The 21,038-nt window shown below is 38.1% G+C and overlaps 1 protein-coding gene across 1 annotated transcript in view; it reads right to left on the reverse strand.

Moving 5' to 3' along the window:
• The window catches only part of COL25A1 (collagen type XXV alpha 1 chain), a 502,347-nt gene that overhangs the window by 147,995 nt on the left and 333,314 nt on the right, over nt 1–21,038 (reverse strand). Inside the window, exons 6-7 of the mRNA XM_070433581.1 lie at nt 10,725–10,751; nt 10,556–10,582 (exon numbers count right to left, since the gene is read on the reverse strand). Coding sequence (XP_070289682.1) covers nt 10,556–10,582; nt 10,725–10,751 — 54 coding nt within the window. The remainder of the gene's footprint in view (nt 1–10,555; nt 10,583–10,724; nt 10,752–21,038) is intronic.

A 21,038-nucleotide genomic window follows, 5' to 3' on the forward strand; every position in this document is an offset into this window, starting at 1 on the left:
AAGCTTGCTGTTTCCATGCCAACTTCTTCTGAATCTGGAAAGCATTAAAATAATTTTCTCACAACTTATTTCTTTCCATTGTGTTATATCAGTCCTCTTTTCACAGGCAATACATTCAGTACCAAATGAGTAGGGTATTCATTAGGGCTAGAGAAAGGCAAGGGTTAAGTAAATAAGAACATCAAATTAATATCCAGGCCTAAATGCTTTAGCAGAGCCAAAGAATCTGTTTAATCATTCAAGTCAACAAAGGTTAAGATAATAAAATAAACTTCTAAATGCTTTCCTTTTTGGAACTTAATCCGTCTTGCTGAAGATGTTTTTAAGATGCTATCAGTTTTGTGTAGTCCCAGCTGTTATGAAAATTTACTTGAATACACTGGGAAGAGAAAAGAATTTTATGAAAATAGTTAAGCAGAGCTCCTGGGTGGCTTATTGAAACTGTGAGAGCCTAGGACTCATTTAAAACCAGCTGTTGGCTGATGATGTTGAGACTAATACCTACTAAATCTCTTCTTTATCAGGGCTCTGTGTTATTTGGCAATGTGATGGAAACCAACTGATTAGATAAATATATAGTCAAAAGATAACTTCATCGCCCTGACCGGTTTGGCTCAGTGGATAGAGCATCGGCCTGCGGATTCAAGGGTCCTGGGTTCGATTCCAGGATTCCAGTCAAGGGCATGTACCTGGGTTGCAGGCATATCCCCAGTGGGGAGTGTGCAGGAGGCAGCTGATTGATGTTTCTCTCTCATCGATGTTTCTAACTCCCTATCTCTCTCCCTTCCTCTCTGTAAAAAAAATCAATAAAATATATATTTTTAAAAAAAGATAACTTCATGATGTTTGTTCATTTTATTGCCTAAGTTTGATTAGTAATTTTTCTTTGTTGTTGTTAATCCTCACCTGAGGATATTTTCCCTTTGATTTTCAGAGAGAGTGGAAGTGAGGAGGAGAGACAGAGAGAGAAATATCAATGTGACAGAGACACATCAGTTGGTTGCCTCCTGCAGGCACCCTGACCAGGGTCAGGGGTCGAGCCTGCAACTAAGGTACATGCCCTTGACTGGAATCGAACCTGGGACCCTTCAGTCCAAGGGCTGATACTCTAGCACTAAGCCAAACTGGCTAGGGCTTGATTAGTAAATTTGCCACAACTTCAGAACAACATAATACCCTAATCTAAAAAAACAAAACAGTATTAAACATTAAAATAGTTTTGCTTATTTTTAAGGCTACGTTTTTACATCACTAAGATACAGAAAAAGAAAATGAGCCATTAACACAAAGCCCTGGGTACGATTATGACTCCAAGGCTGTGTCTCATGATGAGGGCAGAGGTCCTTATGAACTGGGCAAGCAACAAACCCTCTTTAGTCATGAAGAGAAATAGTGGAAACAGCAGTAGGTGCCAACAACAATGGGAAAAATCCTTAAAAGCCTTTTATACTTGACATTCAGGTTCTGTTATTGATCAATAAAAGTAATTCAATCTTTTGAAGAGAGGCTCAACTAAAAGCAAAATCAACAAAATTTCTTGCAAAACATGCAAACGCAGCTTTATGAAAAGCAGAAAATAGACTGCCTTCATCTGGTTATCTTAAGAAAAAAATCACTAATTAGCAAATATGCCCGGATCTTGATTTATACAATTTTCAAACTGGTGCCATCATGCTGAGTAGAAGCATGATTGTATTATAACAAGGTAACTGGGCTTCCTTATGTACCTCAGATAAGGGTCAGCATTGCCCTTCCTCCCTAGAACCTGTCTAGATATTACTATGGAGCATTCATTCATTCGTTTTTAGAAGGGTTGACAGTGTATGGGTTTTAAAGACTGAGATTATCATGACTGCAAAGGAAAAAGATGCACCTGTTTGCATTTGTGTTGCTCGGCTTTGCCATCTGATTCACAGAGGCACGGGATCTTAAAGTTGAAAAGGTTCTAGCCGCCTATGGAGGCAGCTTGGCATTGTGGAAAGAAAACAGATCTTGAAATCTGGGTTTGAGTTCCAGCATTGTCTTCTGGTAGATCTGTGTGAAAGAATATGGACAACACTTGTTTGAGCTCAACCCTCATCAGAAAAATAAGTCATGTTAATATTTGTGCTACTAACTCACATAGTTATGTTTGAGAATAAATGAGAGAATATATAAAAAATGTAATCTGTGCCCTGGCCAGTGTGGCTCAGTTGGTTGGAGCATCATTCCATACAGAAGGGTTGCAGGTTCAATTCCAAGTCAGGGCACATACCTAGGTTATGGGTTCAATCCCTGGTTGGGGAGCATATGGCAAGCCAACCTATCGATGTTTCTCACATTGATGTTTCTCTCTGTCTCTGTCTCTCTCTCCCTTCCCATCTCTCTCTAAAAAAAGCAAACAAAAAGATGTAATCTGTAAATTCCTAGGCTCAAATCCTGACTGTGCTGCTGGCTGGCACTGCTATCTTGAAAAAAAATGTTTAAACTTCTAAATCTTGATTTCCTCATCTATTAAATGGAAATCATAAAAGTATTTCATAAGGCTACTGAAATAAGATTTCTTCATAGAGTATTTGACATACTTTAAGAAGAAATCAATAGCCCTTGCTGGTGTGGCTCAGTTGGTTGGGAATTGTTCCGTATGCCGAAAGGTTACTGGTTCAATTCCTGGTAGGGAGTGTGCAGGAGGCAGCCCATCCATGTTACACTCTCACATTGATGCTTCTCTGTTCTCCCTTCCTCTCTCTCTAAAAATCAATAAAGTATTCTTTAAAAAATAACTCAATGAAGTTATTTATCATCACTATTGTTATCATTTAAGTCACAGATATATTTGTACTGTTTCACATTGAGGTTGATGATTACAGTGACTGCCTTATGATAGGGGGGCAGCCTAATCCACTGGGAACAGCACACTAGAGGCTGAGAGAGCTGAGTTTGAAGCCCACTTTTACCACCTACACATTATGTGAACTTGACCAAGTTACTTTACCCCAGATTCCGCATGTGAAATATGGGGAGAATAATCAGCTATGACCTGATGAGAACTTACTATAATTTTTTTCATGTTATTTTACTTAATTCTTATCATAACCATAGAGAACAGATAGTGATGGAGTTAGAATTTTATCCCTGTCCAGCCTGAACCCAGCCCATATGGATATAATTTCACTGTACTGTAATCACTTTTCCGGTTTTTCTTCCCTGATACCCTACCTTGCTGAACTGAGTAAAGCTGAGAGATGATGTGGGAAACTTCCTAGAAAGGTAGGTGTTCAGCAAATTGTAATACTCTGAGTAATTAGCAGTTATAATTATTACGTGAGGTATTATGTCCTAGTCCACTGGGCATTCAGCCTAGGAATGCTTCTACAACTTCCTTACAATCTCTGCTTGAATACAGTGCAAAACCATAGCCTCAAAACTCTGTCATACAAACCTATGAAGATGAAATAAATGAAAAATGAGTATGGGCATGGTGACTGCCAGCACAGGAAAAGCACCATACTGACGATGTAGTCTAAAGGCATAACTGCTAAAGCACAGTGTTTCACTGCAAAATGAACTGACGATTAATGGCAAATCCATAATGACATCTCACCAAGAAGCAAGGAGGGAAGTGCAATTCTAATGTCAGGATGCATTCATATGTGGAAATCTAACATTCAGTGTCTTCTAGAATAAAACCAAATGCTATCTATGGTTGTTATATTATACCTAAAATTGTAAGCTCAAAATTGGTTCAATGAATACTGACAGAAAGCTCATGCCAAAAAAGTCTGCCCACGCATTTCTGCACTAAATCATACGCCAACAACAGTATTCAAAGACAGTCAACTTTCCTACCATTTACCTTGTAACTTCTTACAATCTTTCACTTTCACTACTTAGCAAAATGCACTCCCTTAATATTCCCATAATCCCAGAATACCAAATCCCAAAGCTTTTTATAGAGCTCATCCTTGCGGTTTTCTTTTTATTAAGAACATTTTTTGTCCCCCTTACCCCGCTTTAAGTAGTTCTTCCTTTAGTGCTCCAACGTGGCAGGGCTCTGGTTTCTTGTTCAGTGCTTACTCTCTTTTGCTGATGCCCTTCCTTGTCCCACCCATTAAATGTGGATATTCCTAAAGTGGTTCTTGCTTGACTCTTTCATCCTACAGTTTCCATGCTCACTGTGTGATAGTTCACCTATGTAACCTTTATGTCCAGTTATGACACCACCTTAGATATCTAATGTTATGTCTCCAACTGTTTGCTATAATATTCAAGTAAAATAATCTAGACAGTTTACAAATTCAACAAAACTAAAATTCAACTTGTTTATCCTCTTGACTTTCTTCTGGTCAAATTTATCAAGCAGAGCCAGGAACTTCAGACCTACATTTATCTTGTTTTTCAACGTCAGATCCAATGAGCTCCAAGACTTGTACAGAATTTTCACCTCAGTATCCTGAAATTTTACCCCCTGACTGCTGCTTCTGTTACAGAATAGTAAGAAGGTAGGAAAATTCCAGGACAAGTGGAATAGTGAAGCTGAGGCGGATTAAACAGCAGTTTGCAGCCACCTAGTAAGTTCTATCTTCCCTAAACCAAGGATACTTAGGAGTAAATGGTTTGCACATCCCCCCAACCAGAGGGTAAATATCTTAAATCACCCTACTCAAGGAGATAGATAACAGAAATCCAATTAGTTCCATTTGCCAACCACATCTAAGGACAGACAAATTGAGAATAAATCTCATTTTGGTACATCAGCATAAAGCTGATGAATAGTCTATTGATTCTCCCCTAAGAGTTCCCCTAAACACCCACCCTTTAAAACCCCTGAAAATGAAGGTGCTACTACGCTCTCCCTCCAGGGAGCACACCTGTGCCATTTCCTTCCCTGTCTCCTTTCCCCACAGGCATGCATCTCCTGAACCCCAAGGGTCACCAAGGGGCCCCATGAGACTTGTAACCAAGGGAGCAATGGGCAGCGGCAGCTCATCCTGCCTAACCCCCATCATTTGTCTCCAAGGCCCCCTTTCCTCTGCTTTCCCAGTGAGCCAAAGCAGCCCAGCCGAGGCTCTCCTGTAGCTTCTTCTATGCCATTTTTTGTTTCACTGTCCTAAGTGGGTTTTTTGTTTGTGTGTTTTACTGTGGTCAATAAATTCTTGCTTGCTTTACTACACTTTGTCTCTTGACTGAAATCTTTCCTTTAAGAAGACACGATCCGAGGTCTTCTCCTCTCGATAGTAACACTTTTTTTTTTTTTTTTTTTTACCTTAACCTGGCCACAATTCTATCCAGGGCCATAGACTTTGGATATAGATTAAATTGATCTTTTACCTTCTGCTTCAATACTTCTCTCTTACCAATTTCTCCACTCACTGTGTCATCTCTGGTTTTCCGTCTTTATCTGCCCAGGGTTTTGGTTGCACTTATGGTAGACCCTATTGGTAAGATGAACCAACTTCCCTTTTCAACTCCATTCTCCTCAGCTCACTTGCAGCTTTGACCTAACTATATGACAGGATCTGGCCCAAGAGACATGAGCAGAAACATACTATAAAATTCACGAGAAAATTTTTGTTTTCACGATATGGACTCTCTTTCCCTTATTTTCCCTACCGGTAATAGATATACATGTGATGGCTGGATTTAAAGTGGCCTTCTTGCAATTATGACTGGAAGGCCAAGGGATTCCCAGAGACTTCTATAGTAACATCACTGAATTATATAAATAACGCCAACTGCCTTCTCTGAACCTCTAATTATGTGAGAAAAATAAAAACTCATATCCTAATCCCCATAGAAAACATGGCGCTTTCTCCAACACTTTGGGGACTCCTTCGTAATTTCTTCTTTGGTTCACCAATTTAGTCTTTCCCACTGCTTAGCTTCTCATTCAGACACTGTACTTTCTGCGCAGTACAGCCCCTTACTTCCAATGACACCTGATGTTCCAGACTGAGCCAGCCCATCCCCTCTGCTCCTCTTCCCCTGAGGACTGGACATTATCTTTACAGCCCAAATTCTTATGACTTTGTCCTGATGACTGACATAGTGTCCTGGTCTACTCGGTCTTCCTGCTTTCAGTCTCTTCCAGTTCCTTTCTGTACTGGACACTATCACCCACGTAGACAAAAAAGGGGTTCTGTGATAAACGTGCCAAGTCCAGTGACCAAAAGGAATCCTACAGCGTGATCTGATCATAAATTCCTAACTGAGCAGATCATAGTGGATATGGACAACCCAGGCATATAAAAGGTTTATCTTTGCTTTAAGCAAGCCCTGTCCATTGTTCTTACGCATCTAGGTTAACACACCTGTGAAATGTCTTTTAAAGACCCTCAGAGATTTATCAGTCTGTTCCATACTTCTCAGAGGAGCGGGGGCGGGGGGGAGATTAACAAAATAACTTACATACATATATGCATAACCCATGGACACAGATAATAGTGTGGTGAAGGCCTGGCGGCGGGGGGGGGGGCGGTGGTGGGGGGTGGACAGGATAGAGGGGGTCAGTGGGGGAGAAGGGGGGAGGACATCTGTAATACTTTCAACAATAAAGATACTTTTTTTTTTTAAAAAAAAAAGAGCCCAGCTGGTCTGGCTCAGTGGATGAGCATTATGAGCCAGGAGATCATGGTTCAATTCCCAATCAGGGAACATGCCCAGGTTGCAGGCTAGATCCCTAGTGGGGGGCATGCAGGAGGCAGCTAATCAATGATTCTTTCATCATTGATGTTTCTATCTCCCTTCCTCTCTCTGAAATCAATAAAAACATATTAAAAAGACCCATCAGAGGCCTAGTCACATTCCAGGAAGCACATAATCTTATTAACTATCCTGTAATTCAATCCTAGAGATTTCTTTCTCTGTCCTTGCTTTCTCTTACCTTCATCTAATCTTCCTAATGTTCCCTCCTTAGTTCCAAATGTGTAAAGGGAACTGCAAAGCTGTCATTCTGTGAAGCATTTGAGAACTTGCTTCTGGGTATATTATCAGTTTGGTTCAAATAAACTCTACAGGTTTGGATATTTCTTACATCAACAAAAAAATTTTCATAAAGAACATTTGGTAATAACACCAAAGAGTCTGGTGGTAATATGCATCAAATGATGTAATAAAAAATCTTCAATGGTTCCCTACTGCCTACTACATTAGACATTCAAACTGATCCATAGTATAACTTCTATAAAAATTTCAGCCTTATATAAAACAATTTTTCTATATTTAACCTATTTCCTTGGCAAATGGAATATTATTGTTCTTTAAATGAATCTTGTTATTTCCTTCTTGTATAGCATTGTTTGTACTATTTCTTCTTCCTGGGATGTGTAATGTCTTGCTCTTAATCTTATCTTCTAAAGATTACCCACTTATGAATTCCTAGCTCCAGTGACAACTCTCCCACAGTCTTCCATTAATATTTAAAATAGAAGAATGTTCCTTTTCTATCATCTTGTGGCATAGCTATTTAAGATATATAACATACAGCCACATAGTTTTCTTATTCAGGTACCCATGAGATTATCAGATCCATAAGAGAAGTAATGATGTAATAATATTTTAGTCTAACATTCCACAAATATTTATCAGGTCCTCACTGTTTTAGGTGATGGTGGGTGTCATGAACAAGATGGAGTTTATGTTTCAAGGAGAGGCATGTTTTACAAATAACAAGAAAATAAATAAATAAGCAAATAGGATAATGTCAGATTTAGATTGGATAATTACAGAAGTTCTCCCTATAGAGGTATTTGAAATGAAGTATCAATGATAAGAAGAATCCAATCACAAAAAGATCAGAGGAGAGCAAGTGGAAAATCATCCGCGAGTTAGGAGTGAGGGTGGTATGTTTGAAGGTCACGTGGAAGACAGTGGGGCTAGAGCACAGTGTGTGGAGGGAGGACTAGTATAGGTGAGGTTTTAGAGGGAGGCAAGGGCCTAATCTTGAAGGCCTGTGAAGGCCAACCAAAGTGGTTTGGATTTCATTCTAGGGTTTAAAACAGGGAGCAACATGATCTAACTTACAGGTAAAATGATCTCTCTGGCTGCTATGTAGAAAATGGATTACACCGGCTTAAAAGTGGAAGCAAGATTAATTGGAAGACTACCACAGTGGCAGTAGAAGAGAGAAAAGTTGACACATTTATAGTCTCTGTAGTATTAAGCATGGTATCTTGAACATGGTAGATGCTCAATATATCTTATTAAATAAGTGTTCAAGAGTTTCAAGATACTTTCACTTCTTAATCTTATATTACCTTTTTCCTGCTTTGATTCACATATTATACCTTAATATATTCCTGTTTCACACTTGGGAAAGAGAAAATAAAAGAACTTCATATACAAGGAAACAGTACAGATCCTATAATGAAATGATGGAGGATCCTATTGTTAAGTTAATATGGAAATAAATAAATTACTTTAAACAAATGGTAAAAAGTAGAATTCAAATCTTTGATAGGATAAAAATGGTTAGCATAGTCAAATACAAAGATTTATATTTTTAAAAAAGAGAGTCTCTATTAGCATCAGCCTGAACACTGTGCCTATAGAAATTGTGGGTAAAGTTAATTATCATTAAATTGAAGACTTTTCCAGTTCTAACTTAATTTGATTTACCTAAAAATATAAAACATTCATTTTATTATCTTGATAAAATAAATTTCCTAATAAGTAGCTAATACTAGCTTACTAGAAAGAAATATTTATAAAATTCTAAGAGCACTGAAAGTGACCTGCCGTGTCTCTAAGTTAAGAATCTGAGAAAAGTTAGGCAATCTGGTAGGTCCGCATTCTCTTTTTCATGTACTTCCCAGAGCATTTAGCTTTTTACCCATGAAGATTTGTCCTGCATTATTAATTCAATCTCAATTCTTTCAATACAAAGCAAAATTGAGGAGAAAATGGGATCATTTTTTGCCACTTTCCACCTGAAATGCTGAATGGCTCCCGAATCGTGTGAAACTTGGCCCCAGTCAGTGTGAAAACTGGCTGAAATCTGTACGAAAGGCAGTCTGGGTTCGTCAAAGTAGTTCATGAACTTTGGCCAAACCTCCAAGAAACCTGGTCCAAGTCTTAGTTTGCACTGCAACATGAAACCAGGTGAATTTCACATGGTTTCAGGTTTCATCCTAAAAAATTTGGCTTAGCTTTATAATCAATCATCACTTTTTAAAACGATGAAAGCCAACACACCTTTTTTTTTTTAAATGAGGGCTGCCTGCATACTGATGACAGCTAAGCTGTGAACCACCCCTTCACTTCCTTTGCCAAAAGAAGATTTCTCAGAATGGAAACAGTCTCCCTCTTACCTGCAAAGGGCAAGCTGAGTGATTTTGGTATTGCGTGTAGAAAGAAATGATACTCAATACATGGAGACATGCCATGTGAAATAATCACCACGTACCGAGCAAGTGGCTATACTCTAATCATCTGAGGTTATGAGAATTTTATCCCATTCACATCCATGACATATATCATAACGTTTAATCTCCTTGACCATAAAATAAGCTTTTACCTTGAAGCTAGTCATCAGCTAGAATAACTGCCATGAGAAACGAAACGTTCTGAGGCATAATCATTTCTGTATGAAGAATGGCCGAAGAATAGCAAGGAACGTAAATCATAGCGTAACTTTCACCGAGTTTAATAAACATGAGGACATAAGACACAAACTTTTCAGACTCGCACTGACTACATCGTTTGCAATAAAACCTCAACTGTAGTATACATGGATTCAATAATTATGCACAGTGACAAAAAACACCCTACACAATTGTGTTTTCAACCTGAAAGTTTGAAATGTTCTTTTCCACTTGAAAAAAACAAAAAAGACTCTCTTCACCCGAATACTCGCTTTTGTGCGTAGTGACATGAGAAAATCGAGAGGTATGTCTGAACGGAGCCACTACATCATTGGAACAGTATGTCTGAACATTGGGGTAATAAGGCACAGATGTGGAGCAGAGGACTTGGCACTACCAAGGTAACAACAAAGCATTCACCATTGTGTTATAGTGGGTAAAAGAGCCACATCTGAGAAAAAGGAAAGGATGCCCCTCCTCCCTGGAATGCTAAATTACATTGCACCTTTTATTTGCTCAAACATCTATAAAAAATAAGAAATTCAAATAAGTATTATTCAAACATGATGAGGAATAAACATATAAAATGCATTAATATTTTCATCTATACTATATCATATTTATGCAACAGCACATAAAATTTAACTGCAGAAAAAAAGGCCAAATTCAATAGGAACCCACAAGGCCTTTATGTTGAAAACACTCTGCATGCAATTATAAAGGACCCAGTAGCCGGTGGAAAGATGTTGTTGTTGACTGTGAGTAGCAATTATGGTCCTTAATCCGTAGGGCTAATTACTGTGGCGTGTTCTCTTCACAGTTATCAAGTTAAGATACTACAACAGTGTATGCACATTATAATAATTATTATTGTTAATCAATTATTGTAAGTATAGGTGATACTAAACTATGTGACACAAAGGCAGTCATGAAGCCAAGACAAGTTTGGAGTTGAAAACTAATTTTCTGCTCAGGATCGGAAGGGTACAACTTACCCGAGGTCCCTGATCACCTTGTTCTCCCTGCAGAGTAGAAAAATGAGAGGATAATTTTAGCACTAAGTATATCTGATGTTCATTAAAAAAGATAAAGGAAAACATAGCATAGATCATGTCAATATGAATTTCCACTAACTTAATTTGTTTCTGCTATTCATTTTCTTACCTTATCACCTTTTGGACCAGGAGGGCCCTAAGAAAACAAAGAGAAAAAGAAACAGAGTTTAAAAATAAATTTTTAAAACTGTAGTTTGCAAGATGAGCTAGGGTTAGGTGCAAGATTCAGGCAAAGTGCACAGAGATATAGCTGTCACCGAGGTTTTTCAAGGAATTTTGGCATCTAAACTAAAATTATAGTATGGTTAGAATATGAAAATTATATATATGGTATAATGGTGTATGTATAGGGTGGCTCCCCCAAAATACGTACATACACTTTGAAAAATTATGAAGGCAGTGTTTATTAAAATACTTTTCATTTTCAAAACTGAGCTATCAGCTGTTAAAGTGTGTAAACATTTTTGGGGCCATCCTGTATACACACACGCGCGCACACACACACACACACACAGAAAAGTACATGTCATAGGTACATCATATGTTGAACAAATTTTCACAAGCTGAACATACCTATGCAAGTTGAACCAGCTAAAGAAACCCAGGAGCACCTGTTGTGACATTTCCTTATCACTAATCTCCACCAACAGTAACCCACTATTTCTGACTTCTGACAGATAGGTTAGTTTATCTTTTGTTCAATATATATGAAATTCATGCACAATTTTGTTTGTAGTTATGGATCATTTTTCTTTCTGCTTTATAATATTTCATTGTGTGAATAAACCATAACTTATTTCTTCATCCCACGGTTGATGCCCATTTGTTTCCAGGTCCTCATGATTACAAAGAGTGCTTCCATAAACATCCTGGTAGATGCCTTTGGGTTAAAAGTATATGCATTTCTTTTCTTTGTGTGGGGTAACATTTTAGCAAGTGATATTCATATATATTTCTTTTGGGTATATATATCTAGGAGTGGAATTATTAAGTTATAGAAAATACATGTGTTCAGTTTTAGTAGGCAATGCCAAATAGCTTTCCAATGTGGTTCTAACAATTTAAACTCCCATCAGCAATGCATGAGAACTTCAGTTCCCCTATATCATCACCAATCCTTGGTATTTTCCCACTTTTTCATGTTAGAGATGAGGTGTAGTGGTTTCACATTGCACTTTAATTTGTATTTCTTCAGTGGTTAATTACGTTGAATTTCTCTTAATGTAGGTATTAGTCATTATGCATCCTCTTCTAGAAAGTGTTCACATCTTTTGTCCTTTTTCTATTGAGTTATCCTATTGATTTGTTAAAGTTCTTTATATATTATACTGCAATGCTATATATTATACACACACACAAACACATACATATATATGCAGAGAAAGAGAGAGAGCGAGCACAAATATATTCTCCCACTCTGTACATTGTGTTTTTATTCTCTTAAAGGTGTTTTTGATGAACAGACATATATATGTGTATATATATATATAGCCAGCGACTGGAATGCTGTAATGACCGGAATGACTGGTCGCTATGACGCTCACTGCAGCCAGCGAACTGGCCAATCAAGGGATGGGGCCAGCCGGCCAACCTTCTGCAGCCCCTCCCCCAGCTGGTCCCACCCTCGATCAGCCCACAGCCCCTCCCCTAGCCAGCCCTGCCCCTGATCACCCTCCCCTGGCCACTGACCTCCAATCAGCCTCCCCACTCCAATCAGGGGCGGGGCCTGTTGGCCAATCACTCACAGCCCCTCCTCCCAGCCAGCCTGGTCCCGATCTGCCCCAATTGGGGCCATGCCAGCTGGACCCCACCTGTGCACAAATTCGTGCACTGGACCTCTAGTTTTTAATAAAACCCAACTTAACACTTTTTCTATTTATAGTTATCTTTTTGTGTTCTACTTAAGAAATCTTTGCCTACTCCAAGATCATAAAGAGGTTCTTCTATGTTTATTGTAAAAGCTAAAAGCTTTATTACTTTATCTTTCATCTTTAGATCTGAATTCATAGAGAACTGATTTAGTGCATGATTTGAGGTCAAAGTCAAAATAATCCCCCCCCCCTGCCCAACGTGGATATCAAATTAACCTAACACAATTTATTGAAAAATACATCTTTTCCACATTGTAGGACAGTGTTACCTTTGGCCTAAATTAGATGACCATATATATGTGGGCCTTTTAAGGAATTTGTTTTGTTGGACAGCTATCTATTCTCGAGACACTGAGATTTTCTTTACCTTTAAACAAAAATACTAGCAGGAAATATTCTAGAAGCATCAATAACTTTTCCCCCCTAGCTCTTAAAAATAAAGTCACATTTCAGGGTTCAGCCTACCTGAGGAATTAGTGCATTTCAGAGTTACCTACAATCTCTCACCTTCCGTAGGTCTGGGAGATAAGAAATCTAGATGGCAAGTAAAGCCAAGGTTCTAGCAAAGTCCCCTCCTTAGTTCCCAGGGGAGATTGCTGTCACTTCAGATGGGGAAGTGGGAATTCTCCACCTACTAAAATATGTCTTCTGTTAGTGACAGAGGAACTGTATCCAATTCCCCTTCTCAGTTGTGCCACTTTTACTAATAGTTGTAAGGTTATCATGAAATTAAGAATATCAATAGCATCATATTTTATATTTTGTGTATTTTACTATCAACAAAGAATCTGTTACAACATTTAACCTTTTTCCCAATCCAAAGAGGAAAGCATTATACTAATACTTTTATAGATGCCTAAAATAATTTTTTTGTAAAAAAATTTATAAAACATTATCAAAGGTAGGTCTCTTGTGAGTTTAGTGTAGTCTGTGAAACTTTAAATGCAATGATTGGAAAGCTAAGTGTTGGGACACAGCTTTAGCACTAGATTCTCAGAAAGAATGATGACCATGTGCCTTCAACAGGTGTTTTCTGAAATGCCTCCCAACTGCATTTCCCACAGGGTCAGGGACATTGACTTCAAGTTCTCAAGTTCAAATGAGAGAAAGAGGAATTATAGAGTATCAGGGAGAGGAAAAGTGGGCTAAGATAATGGAACCATCTAGACAAAACCCTTTCATCTCTTACCCAGAAAATAATCTTGCTATTAAGAAAAGAAACTTATTTTTTAATTTTTTCAGTAATTTTTTAATGTTTTTATTAAAGTTTTCAGTGAATCAAGTAGTGAGTAATAAGTACAGTCTGTGTGCCTACCTCTGTACAGTTAAGTTTAAGGAATTTATTTGGTCATATTAAACACAAACAAAATGTTCACTAATACTCCACAAATAGAATTTCATTTTTGTTGGGACCAAAGGCAGCCCAAAAAAGAAAATGAGAGGATACCTACCATCAAGTTTAAGAAATATAATGGGGACTCCAGTCTTGATTTAAGCAGCATGTTATTTAACTCTACTTTGGTTTTCATATACATTTGTTGGATGTGTATGAAAGTTTGGCACTGTTCTTAGTACTGACAGAGAATCTGGTGGGAGAAACTGATTAGAAAAGCTAAATAGTCTCTGAAAAAGGTAAATAGTCTAGTGCTAACTTTAGATATTAGCATGAAGAAAAACTACCCTGTAGAAAATCCAGCTACTCTACGGTCACTTACAGTTACTGTGAACCCCACCCGAGCTTTCACCTCTTTAAACCAAAGCTTCTCCTCTTTAAAGTTCTATTTGCTTTTACTGGTGAAACCTCAGAGGCCAAGCTTCTCACTGTTCCAGTCCCCTAAATTCACTCTATTAGGTTGGAGAGCAAAGCCTTTCCGAAATAATTTTACAGTGGGGAATGGAGATGAGTCTTTCTCCCAAAATCCAATTACTAAGTCGCAATTACCCCAGTAATACATACCAACAGGAGCTCTTTAGACAGCTTGAAAATTTGCACTAACAATTTGCACTCACACGCTGCAAAAGGGGTGTTTCTGAGCAGACAGAATGGCGTCCTGGCACCTGCCAGCTCAAGACAGAACCGAAGCAGAGGTCAACCTCCATTCACAGCTGTGGTGGCTGCTTCGGACACTCCAGACCCCACTTGTGCTCTTGGGATTAATGGCAGGTGTTTTTCTTCTGCTTTGACAGAAAACCCACTCTTCTTTCTGAATGGGACTCTCTTCACTGCGAATATGGGTTGAGTTTTAAGAAAAAACAAACACGTGGGCCACCTTAGTAAACACAGATCGTATTTCAAAATTTGGGAGCCATGGTTCTTTTCTAAGTCAAAACATTACAAACAAAATAAAGGTTTCTTTGATTATTAACTTTTAAAATTAAAGCTGGGTTTTTAAGTTATTTTATGTCTTTAGAGTAAAAGCAAAAAATCACTGGTATTAACTAGAGGACTGACAGCAACACAAATAAATGCATTATTTGAACTACAGAGTATTTTTCAATGGCATTTTGTTACCCAAAATATTTGTTGTTCAGGTATCAGAATCAGAGATTGGTTGGTAAATATTTGAAGATAAAACTTTGTCACTAAAACATGATTGAGGTCAATGGAAAGTAAACAGAGTAAAATTAATAACCATAAAAAAGTAAATATTGAATCACAGTTTTATATAAGGCTTCTTTTGGGATTCCTGTCCTTCTTGGCTAGTCTAGGGTGTTGGAGTCAGATCTTTATAGCATCTACTTCAATAAATAAAAATATTTGAAATCATTTTTAATTAGTTTTATGTATCTAGCTCTATTTACATAAAATTTGAAGGTGCTAACACAGTTTTTATTATTAGTGCTGCTGTTTCAGAGTGCTGCTAGAGTATTATTCATTTACTACCAAAGAATTTAAAAATTTCAGTGGCAAACTTCAAATTAGCCCCTATTCAAATGACTTTATGTAACAATCTTTTTATTTTTACCATGTCCTTAATGTGAGTCTTCCCAAATTTATTTTTATTCAAAATAAATAAGTTTTCCATGCTCTATTATCTATTTCAATGAAATGATAAAAACCAAACTAAAAGCACAGTGGATAAGAGGCACAACAAATGAGATTTAGGAATACATAGGATTTCAATCTACATAAAAGTAATTGAAACCTAGTTGGAAAATACAGATATATTCATAAGGGTTGGATGTCCCAATAAAAGCCTTTCATTCATCACCACTGTAAATTTTGCCTACTTTGAACTGGCAAAAGCTGAGGAGGGAATGATTTTTAAAAGATGGCAATAATAAAAACAAAATTAAATTCTGCTAGAGGTAGAAATCATGGAAAAGAAGCAAACACTGGAAATTCTTGGCAGCCAGAGCTGCTGGAATAAGAATGGGGTTATGATTCCTAACCCAGAAAATTGTAGGTTATTTTTATTTTTGAAAAGTAACAACCTTTTTTTGATTTATCTTTTTTATTACTATAGAATCATGAGAATAAGCAAGTTTCATTTTCTAAGCATTTATGGCCAACTACTAGCCAGGCAATGTGGTCCCAGTCTGGAGGAAAGACAACTAAATATAATCACATAGTTGACTAAACACTGTGTTATGGGAATACAGAGAGGAAAGAAGGTAGGAGAGTTGGAGTTAAAAAGATGATATTGGAATTGACTCTTGAAAGTTGGCCAGAGATAAGGGGGACTGGGAGGGGGTGAAGCAGTTCAGGCAGAAGGAAAGAATATGCATAAGTGGGAGAGGACATCCTACTAGGAGACTTGGAAAGGCTGGCTAACAATACCCAGGTCCCTGGGCCAGATTCTGTCATCAATTTAACAAGGGGGTGGCAAGATCAAGTGCGATTTATGGAGCTCTGAGCCAGGGTGTGCGATTCTTAGGAAGTTGTTGCCTTGATCCAGGAGAGAGATGGTAAAGATTTGAATTAAGATCATGACCGTGGGACCTAGCTGGTGTGGCTCAGTGGTTGAGCATCGACCTATGGACCTGGAGGTCACAGTTCAATTCTCTGTCAGGGAACATGCCCTGGCTTCGGGCTCAATCTCCAGTGTGTGCAGGAGGAGGCAGCTAATCAATGATTCTCTCTCATCATTGATGTTTCTATCTCTCCCTTCCTCTCCTTTCCTCTCTGAAATATATATATATATATATATATATATATATATATATATATATATGTGTGTGTGTGTGTGTGTGTGTGTGTGTGTGTTTAAAAAAAGTTCATGACAGTGAGAACACTGGGAAAGTTCTAGATTCAGAAGATATGTCTGAGGTGGAACCAACAGGATAAGTTAACTGATTGAACATGGGGGCCATGGACAGAAGTCCTACTTATTGAAATTTCACAACCTGTGCATTTGCAGAAAAGCATTGGCCTAAGCTGGTTCAACCTCAACCCTGAACAACACAGCAGCTCCAGAGCCAAGTGAACCACATAGAGCTCTAAATCTGCTTTCAGGGCTGTATTGCAAATCCAAACAGATTGTTGGCATCTCTGGCTGACCTAATAAGAAAGAGGAGAGAGAGAGAGAAAAGAGAGAGAGAGAGAGAGAGAGAGAGTGAGAGAATATCCTTTAAGAGTAAAAGGAGCATGGATGATAGACGGTTATCACACTGTGCAGCTACTAGGCAGTGGCCATCCTTCTGTGTTAACTTAGGAATAAAGCGCACCTTTTATTATATTCCCTTTCTCTACTTTTTAGACTGCAAAATGGTTATGGGCTTACTATATTTTAAAAGCCATAATTTCCCTAGTCTTTTAAGCATTAAGAAGACAGAGTCTGCTGCACTGGCCATTCCCTGGGAGCAGAGTACAACCTGTGGTCACTGCGTGTTGGATGTGTATGCTCAGGCACCCATGCAAACATCACTTCACCAATGTTCAGACTTATAGGGAGGAAGGAAACAGGGAATTTTGAGTCTTCCCTTGTTCATAAAGAATAGGAGCCTCAATTCTACTGATTGTAAGATATCTGCCTGCTCTCCAACTGTCCTCAACTTGACCAGTATGGCAATGGCATAGACACTCTTAAACCATACATTGATGAAACAATTGAATTTGGTACCACGGTTTTTAGCAGGTAACTGAAACTTCACAAAACCATATTGCAAATGTTAGTAACAATAGAAAAATCTAGTGTTTACTGGAAAAATGGGGACCCCAGCTATTTGCATGTGGATTAACCTACTTCACTTCTGAATAAAGGGTTTTATGCAGTTAGTACAGGTTCACCTCTAGCTAAACGTACACATGTGTTCTTCCAAGTATATACCTCAACTTTGAATTTATATAGTTTCCTGCTTTACTAGTATATCATTTCTTTCTGAAATCACCATGAATTTGTTTGTTTTATAGACTTTCAACTTTGCAAATAACTTCAGTGAGTAACATGTGGATATAAATTTATTATGAAAAACCTGATGTGAAAATGTAGCTGTTCCTATATATAAGTATAAGTCACTGTGGGTGTGTGTGTGTGTGTGTGTGAGTGTGTGTGGAAAACAATGCTTACTGTTTGGCTAAAATGAAACACTGTCCATGAAGCAATGTGTAAAATGCCTGATCTACACACTCAATATTTTCAATAATTTTAATATTTTAATCACAGTAAACATAAAGTTTCTTTTTCAGATAACTTGATCTGAGGATGAAGAGAGTAAATATATTGATTTCTTAAAATCAAAAGGCAATGTGGTGAGAAATATGTTATGTGGGTGATTGAAAACACTGGCGAATATGCAGGTTTAATATAATTTACTTCAATGTCCAAGAACTATTATCAAACAAAGCAAAACAAAAATACTTCATTGTAGTTTTGACCATATTACTTTAATGACTAAACAAGATTAAACCTCAGGCCCTAGGACTACTGAGTAATTCCTCGAATATAGTAGATGCTTGATCAATTGTTGCTGAATTAAAACACCAGAAAGAAAAGCATGCAATAAAATGCTCAGTGTTCAAAACAGCAACACCTAAAGAATTATTCAAGAACCAGATTCAATGTTGCTATAGAAGAACAGTGTTTATTAAAGTCTCGGACTTGGCTAAGCCAGGGAAGGGAACTATATCTATAAACAGATTTATAGCTTCAGACTTTACACCTTTCATTCTGCACTGAAGATTAAAAGAGACGAAGCACAAAAAGAGGTAGATATAAACAGAAATGTAAGCTGCCCCAAACAGCCCCGCTTATTGCAAAACTAATTCCTATAGCTATTATTTTCTGGGCATATTTTGTGGCTAGATCGTAAGTATAAGTTCCTTTGTCGTGTCAGTTTGAGTCCTGAACAAGGGACTATATGTGCCCGTGATCAGTCTTAAATTATAAGCAGCTGCCATAAGGAAACAATTAGTGGGGTCCAGCACTAAAAGAAAACTTAGAAAAACCAACCTATTAAAAAGGACTCTCAAAAGTAAGACCAATGTAGCTCAATGGAGTTAAGGGCTTGTAAAACTGCAGGAATCAGGGAAGCTCACTCTGGCTTTCTTTTCTAACACAATACAAATTAAATACAGCCAAGTCACCACTCCTGCCAATCAAAACCAAGGGGGCCCTTCTTTCCAGCATCAATCCTTGTCTCTACATGTTTGAAGGAATTGCTGAAGCTTTTTTTTGTTTAACTTTGCATTTTTTTAACTTATTTTTAAGAGGTCAGATAAAATGAACTTCATGGTGAAAGATTTGGAATCCTAAACATTCCTTCTGTCGAAAGAAACTATCAGCTTGCTCTATAAATGCCCACAGTAGCCCCTGTGATTTCACAGCTAATGGTGTAAACTATCCTACAATACTCTCAGTGTCCTCAATATAATTCAAATGTATTCAGAGGTAGTACATGCATCTGTAAACCTTGGGTTTAATTTATAATCGCCTATTTCAGCATGTTTCCTATATAACATCCCCAAATAATTTTGCCCAGGCTACCCAAGAAAGCCCGGTCAGTTTGATTCTTTGCTTCGTTTGTAGTTACTTGTGGAGCAATACTGGTTTTGTGAAGGACAATAGAGCACAGCACAGGGATGAGGTAGGATGTCCCTTTGGGTCTAAGAAGATATGCAGAAGGAATGAAAACAATGCTGCTAGATGAGGCTCACATGATTCTCCAGCTTCCAAATGTAAATTAGAAGCCCAAGCGCTCTCATTTTCAGTTGATGACTAAAAAGATCAAAAGCTTTTTTTTAAAAAAAAAAAAAATCCTCAACGAGGATTTTTTCATTGATTTTAGAGAGAGAGGAAGGGGGAGATAGAGAAACATCAATATGAAAGAGAAACACTGATTGGTTGCCTCCCACACACGCCCCAACAGGGGATCAAACCCTAAACCAAGATATGTATCTTGACAGGGAATCCCAACCCACAACCTTTTGGTGTATGGGATGATGCTCCAAATAACTGAGCCACCGGCCAGGTTAAGATCAAAAGCTTTTAATGTAAACTTTAACAGTTACCAGGCTCTCTGACTCCAGATTTTTCTGTATCTTCACCCTCCTCTCTGTGGAGGGAAGATCATTATCATGCCTGTTCAATAACTCTCGCCTCCTCCCTAATCTTACCTGCTCTTTATCTTTGCTCTCACTTGTCCCTTCCACCACTATGGTCCCCTTAGGTCCTTCCTCCTGTTCTCCACACATGTTCATTTACCCTCTGCTAATGCCAGGGAGAAGAAACGTTGCCTTTGCCCTCTATTCTCTCATTTTAAAGCCCAAACCTTCTTCTTACTACTTCCACCAAACTTCCCTACATAACAGATTGGTCATAGAAAGAAAGGAAATTGAATTTGAGGAAAGAGAAAGGAGGTAGCAGAGTAGACGTCATATTTTTACAGTCTGGTTTGGTTAAAGATAAAGTAACAAGAGCTGAAATACATATTGGTGTTGGGGGCATTTCTTTCCTTTGGGAAGAAGAAAGCTGAGCTATGGGAAGGGAAACTGCTGGGCCAATCCTCGGGGCCCTGGAAAGGAGTTACCCTGTGCTAAACTAAAACTAAATAAACGGAGCTTTGGGGAGGAAGGGTTGACAAAGTTCATAAATGTCAGGATTGCCCAAATTTGTGTCTAAACCTTTTGTCTTTTCACTTTACTTCCTTCAGCAGCTATCAAATGCACCCTCAAGGCTTTAACTATTACCTGACTTATGTCCTAAATTCTTTTCCAGGCCGCAATCCTTGCATTCCCAACTGCTCACCAGATGTCTAAGCCGAGATATGCCATCATCAGCTCGATTCAACATTCTCAAACCAAGCTTCTCGATTTCTGCTTCAAGCCAGTCGTGACTCCTGACTTCCCTATTTTTTTATTTTTATTTTTGTTAAACACACCACTACTCCTCCAAGCCTAAGCACACGGTGTTATGTTTGTGTCAGTAAATGGACTCTATTGTCAAGTCCTATAGATTTAATTCCCTACAAAATCCCTTGAATCTATATTTCCATGTTTGGCATGCTTGTTCCTGGAAACAGGACTAGTCTATAAGCCTCTCCTGGTTTTCCCTTACTCTACTCCACCCTACACACTTTTGTCACATTATGTTTTCTAAGGCACATTTCTGAAC

The sequence above is a fragment of the Myotis yumanensis genome, unplaced genomic scaffold (genome assembly GCF_028538775.1).
Source record: "Myotis yumanensis isolate MYYU_CA2020_CCGP unplaced genomic scaffold, mMyoYum1.0.hap1 SCAF_1, whole genome shotgun sequence".
In the NCBI taxonomy this organism is placed as follows: domain Eukaryota; kingdom Metazoa; phylum Chordata; class Mammalia; order Chiroptera; family Vespertilionidae; genus Myotis; species Myotis yumanensis.